General features: G+C 38.8%; 1 protein-coding gene across 1 annotated transcript; it reads left to right on the top strand.

Annotated features, from left to right (window-relative positions):
• The first annotated feature begins 1776 nt into the window (after window positions 1-1776).
• On the top strand, window positions 1777-2811 carry LOC112459661 (galectin-4-like). The gene is made up of 4 exons (XM_025023882.1): window positions 1777-1846; window positions 1927-2015; window positions 2100-2294; window positions 2379-2811. The coding sequence occupies exons 2-4, from the start codon at window positions 1936-1938 to the stop codon at window positions 2524-2526; spliced, it is 423 nt and encodes a 140-aa protein (XP_024879650.1). The 5' UTR covers window positions 1777-1846; window positions 1927-1935; the 3' UTR covers window positions 2527-2811.
• Window positions 2812-5643: the final 2832 nt, after the last annotated feature.

Here is a 5643-nt window from a genome sequence, read left to right on the forward strand (position 1 = left end):
ATAGAAATATTCATTGTTCAGAAATATTTTTTGAAAACATTTTGTGCTGTATTGGTATTTACTACTGATACATACCAATAACAGGGGGAAAGTTACATTTACTAATATTATAGCAATAATAACTATAAAATAGTTACCCCTACCATAATTATTTTACTATGCAATTATAGTCGCAAATACCAAAAATTTTTCTCTTAGAATACCTAGGCATGTAAAATGTAAAATGACTTATAGTTGTTGGATCTCTTAGCAACGGTGTCGTATATGTCAGGCGTCGCTCATTGCGTCATTTTTTAAATAACGGTGTCATATGTCACTCGTCACTCGCCGCTCGTTGCGTGACTCCATCGCGAGCGATCCTTTTATATTTTTTATATTTTTTTATATTATCTCATTATTTTACATTACAAAATATTAAAGTAAAGTTGTTAAATAGTATATTGTACAACAAGCGGGAAAAGTGGTCGATTCTAAATGAGTGTGAAGTTGGTCGCACGAGTGACTCGCTTCGCTCGTGCAACCATCACACTCATTTGGGCTCGACCACTCTTCTCACGAGTTGTTCATTGTTCATACTATTTTTCCTAACAAGAGCGTGAAACAGGCCGCTTTTCGCGCTTGTTTTACAATTTTATTTCTCCACTAGTTAAGGGGATGCTGGAGCCGTCTGTTTTACCGGCATTTTTTGTCGGCACGTAGCGTCGTATTAATTTGACGGAATTAAAAATCCTTCTCCAGAATTGCAGTACATACATTAATGATTCGGGGGAACTCTGATTTTATATAGAAAACGAGAAAAAATTACGGAAATACAGATTTCGTTATCCTACTTTTATCCCAAATGGCGTCTCGAGTTGCGGCGAGCTGTCAGCTCGTCACAAGATGTATTTCATATAAGAGATATACCATTAGTACGAACGCGAAAACAAGTTCCCCCGAATTGCACAACAAGAAAAACATCGATAAACCCTCCAAATCAAGATTTGGAAGCGTAATATAAAAGTATAATGTCGATGTGCATCGTGCGTATGTGTGCGTGCAATGTAGCGTGCTATCCTTGTCTATATCTTTGTCTATACAAGGACAGATATAGTTCGCCGGTCTTCTTTACCGACGCCGATCGAGTTCGGCTACGGCTCCAGCATCCCCTTAAGAAATGGATCCATTTCTCAACGCTTACGTCATCATTGCGAAATGGATCGTTTTGCTCACTCAAAACAAGCGCGAAAAGCGGCCCATTTCACGCTCGCGTTAGGAAAAAATAATTTTATAAAATATTTGATATTTTATGTCGAAATATATTAAATTAAGGTATGTAATATGTTGCAAACCATTCAATTTTCAGTCATACTACTTTTATGTAGGTATTTTATCTATTGAAGAAAATATCATTTACAGCCTGTGCTTGATCTTGGTAGCCTAATAATAATATTTCTGTGTGAATCTTGCATACTTTTTCCAAGCTCAGCGTGTAAAATAGCTTGCCAAGTTTTTGTCAGTCTTTAAAATAGTTCCTTAATCAGTTCTGAACACAATTCTCATATCACATTAGAGGATCGCTCTAGACCACCTTGTACATATATGATATGTATTTTTTTTTTTTTAATAACTTGTGTGAAGATATTTCTATATATATACTGAATATGTATATTTTCTTAAAATTATTGTATTATACTTTTTATTCATTTATATATATATATATATATATATATATATATATATATATATATACATATATATATAAACCGGTATATTGTTTGATTACATCTATGTTTAGTTATTTTAAAGCACGAGCGAAACTGAATATCAAGAAACATGGCAGTGTTTCGCGCCAAGTACTCGCGAAGTGAGACCACACCGTGACTCTTTTACGCGAACGCAAGAGTTGCGAGTACCCAAGATTTTGAGATCTCATTCTTTTTACAGGATGTTCCAATGACCGTAGATATTGGTAGCAAATTTCGTGTCGGTGCTCGTTTATTCATCGCCGGAAGATTGAAGCTACTGCCACACTCGTAAGCATTTAATATTGTAATTTAACCGTTTCCGTACCTTTGCAAGTTTATTCGCATGACAAGATATATCATGATCCCTTGCAGGTTTTATGTGAATCTGCAGAAGGGTAAAGCCATTTATCCTCATCCCGTTATACCGCTGCATTTAAACCCGCGTTTTTTATATGGCACTAGTGCCCCATATGTTGTCATGAATTGCTGGAACAACGGCGTGTGGAGTCATGAGGAGCGACATCAAGGCCATTTATCCTGGATGCCCGGTCGAGACTTCTTGCTTACGTAAGACCTTTACGATTCGAACGGCATGTGATTCCTATAAATATTATTTACGAGTTTCTTTAACAACAAATATTTATTTGACAGCATTCGCTGCGAATACGAAGGATACACGATATGGCTGGGTAACAAGATGATCGGCGAATTTAAACATAGACTCCAATCATCGATCGCGGATACTCTACGAATCTCTGGCGACGTTGTGCTATATCAACTCAGTATGAGTTACGCTTAAGGAACTGATGAATTACAAATAATATGATAATTGAGGAAAACGAATGTTAGAATACAGAAGTTGCTAATAAGATTTTACGCTGAACTGTTCGGCGATCACGAATATGCAACGTCAATATATACGATAATAACCTTGATCCAATGTTAAACTATAATTCTAGAAGATTTAATTCTCGTAAAGTCTAGTAAAAATGACGCAAGTGTTTCTAAATGAATTTTCCTAAAAGAATTCTTGGCACAAATAAAAATTAATATTAATATAAAACTATGGCAGTCATTATTTGAAACAAATTATATGTATTATAGATATTTATTCTTGAAATATATTGCACATAAAAGTATAATAAGTTGATATTCTGAACATCCTGATAACCATGGATCCGTCTTTATAAGACTTCAATTGGTATCAAAAACATGATTTTTTAGTTTGTACAGTATGTCGCGCGCGCTTGCAATACTCTATACAGGGTGAGTCATTTTAATTTACCTACTCCAAAACTTTTTTATTTTTAATTTTAGAAAAAATGCTTCGGACAAAAGTTTGGTTTAAAAGTTGAGATAAAACGGAAAAACGCTTAAATTCTTGTAATGTCTAGGTTGGCAGTCTTAAGCGCATGCTATATGCTATCTCTCTCTTTGTCCCCACTTGGTTGTTGCCTGTGGCAGCACGCGCGTCTAGTATAGTTTTTAGTTCTATGGCGCAACGTTAACACGTTCAAGTCGCGCGTTTCCGACGTTATATATGTCCCCGAAAGCGGTGTACAATAACCAAATAAAACGTTTCTTTGTCCGCACCTAATTATTTAGATTATTCTAACATGGTAGCAAAGCGTGGTTCGCCGTGAGCGTGTTTTGTCGTGAACGAGGTTGCCGAGTACGTAGTTGCCGAAAAGCGCGGTTTATCGTGGGCGTTGTCTCGTGAGCGAGGATCTCATGTACGGGCGTGAACGCGGAAAACGCATTGACATTGTCTTTGTGTCCTGTGAGGAAACGACCGGAAGATGGAATATCAAGGAATTGAGAAGCTTCGTGGCGCGGATAATTGGAACGTCTGGAAGTTCGCCGCGCGGAATTTACTGCGTGGAACGGAAAATGCATACGAAGTATGCATCGGTGAAATTCTAAAACCGAATCTGCTGCTGGCGGATGCGGAAACTCAGCAACAAGAACAGTATCGAGAAGGTCTCAAAAAGTGGGACAAAGCCGATCGTGCCGCGAGTCAAATCATAGTTAAGACGCTGGATACGAAAGTAATGGCGCTTCTGGTTTCATGTGAGACTGCGCGGGATATGTGACTGAAGTTACACACGATTTATGAACAACAGACAAAACAAGCTTCGCATACTGTCCAATCGGAATTTTTCAATTTCAATATAGATCTGTCGGACGACATGGTGACTTATATTGCCAAATTCGAAGGACTAATCCTACGCATGCAGCAATTAAATGTAAAGCCGGACGAATTATCGCTATCGGTTAAGTTGCTGGATACATTGCCAGAGGAATACGAAACTCTTCGCCAGGCATGGTGGGCAAGAGCAGAGAATCAGCAAACGTTCGGTGATTTGCTTGAGGTATTAACCTCTGACGGCGCACGCCGGAAGATTTGAGTCGGAAAGCAGGAACAGATGGCTGCACTAGTGGTGAACAAATCTAAAAGACACGATCGCGGAAATACTAGTGGTAACGCTAAGAAAGGACAGTCACAACAATCAAATGAGTCAAAGGTTAATGAAAAAGGGAAAAGCAAGTCGAACTATAAGTGCTACAATTGCGGAGAAAAAGGGCACTTTTGTCAGAACTGCCCTAGGAAACAGAAGAAAACGCAAGATAGCAATCCGAAAGAAGAAGCTTTTGTTTGCGAAGCCATGACAGCTAAGCTCGACAATGATTCGTGGATAGTGGATTTCGGTGCAACGGATCACGTGACAAACCGAAGTGACTTGTTTGACTATTTTAGAACACCAGCGATGATCTATATTGGAAATAAAACTACAATGGACGCCCTAGGAAAAGGAACAATCAAGATTGAAACTCTAGTTGACGGAAAATGGTTACCAGGACAAATGGAAAATATGTTGTTTGTGCCGGCTGCTCGTCGAAACTTGTTTTCGGTAATTTCAGTTCTGGACAAAGGTATGAAATTCAGTTCTTTGAAGGACGGTTGTGAGTTTGTAAAAGAGGGTATTATCAAAGCTCGCGGAGTGCGTGTTAATCAGCTGTTCAAGGTGGTAATTCGTGTAAGACCGCCTGAAAAGACATGCATAGGAGAGGTCAACTTGGCATCAAAAGACTCTCTACACGTATGGCACGAACGCTTCGGCCACCAGAATAAAAATCATGTAAAAAAATTTCTCGTGAACAATCAGATTGACTTTTTTGACGATAATCAGTTTTGTGGTTCCTGCATTGAGGGGAAGTAACACCGAAACAGCTTTCAACTACGTCAACAGCGTGCTGAATCACCTGGTGAAGTTATTCATGCCGATCTGTGTGGTCCCATGGAAACAACGTCACTTAGCGGGTCAAAATACTTTGTGTGTTTCACGTGTGACCATTCAAGGCTACGCATAGTTTATTTCTTGAAGAAAAAGAAGAAGTCTGAAACTGTTGAAAAGATCAATGAGATGTTGCAAGTCGTGAAGAATTAATGCGGAAGATCAGTTAAAATTTTTCAATGCGACGGAGGCTTGGAATTTGACAATAAAGCGGTCCGGAAACTGTTAAAAACGAATGGCGTCACACTAACAATCTCAAACCCTTATACTCCAGAACAGAATGGGTGTGCTGAGCGTACCAATCGAACTGTGGTTGAACTCGCTCGTACGATGCTATTATCCAAGAATTTACCAAAGTTCTTATGGGCGGAAGCTGTCAACGTAGCCGTGTACATTCTCAATCGAACCGGACCGAGTCGTGTTCAGGACAAGACCCCATATGAACTGTTTACAGGAAAGAGTATACACTTGAAAAATCTTTGTGTTTTTGGGACGCCATGTTATATTCATGTGCCGAAGGAACGACGTAAGAAGTGGGACTCGAAATCTTAACCTGGCATTTTTGTTGGCTATTCGGATAATATGGAAGGTTATAGAATCTGGTTGAAGTCCACCAATCA

This window comes from Temnothorax curvispinosus, unplaced genomic scaffold, assembly GCF_003070985.1.
Source record: "Temnothorax curvispinosus isolate PA1 unplaced genomic scaffold, ASM307098v1 QBEX01010050.1, whole genome shotgun sequence".
NCBI lineage: Eukaryota > Metazoa > Arthropoda > Insecta > Hymenoptera > Formicidae > Temnothorax > Temnothorax curvispinosus.

Bases quoted from the DNA above. Each gene is read 5' to 3' on its own strand.
- LOC112459661 (XM_025023882.1), top strand. From the start codon at position 1,936: ATGACCGTAGATATTGGTAGCAAATTTCGTGTCGGTGCTCGTTTATTC. The intron at 2,016-2,099 runs GTAAGCATTTAA...GATCCCTTGCAG, and splicing joins TTGAAGCTACTGCCACACTC to GTTTTATGTGAATCTGCAGA. The intron at 2,295-2,378 runs GTAAGACCTTTA...TTTATTTGACAG, and splicing joins GGTCGAGACTTCTTGCTTAC to CATTCGCTGCGAATACGAAG.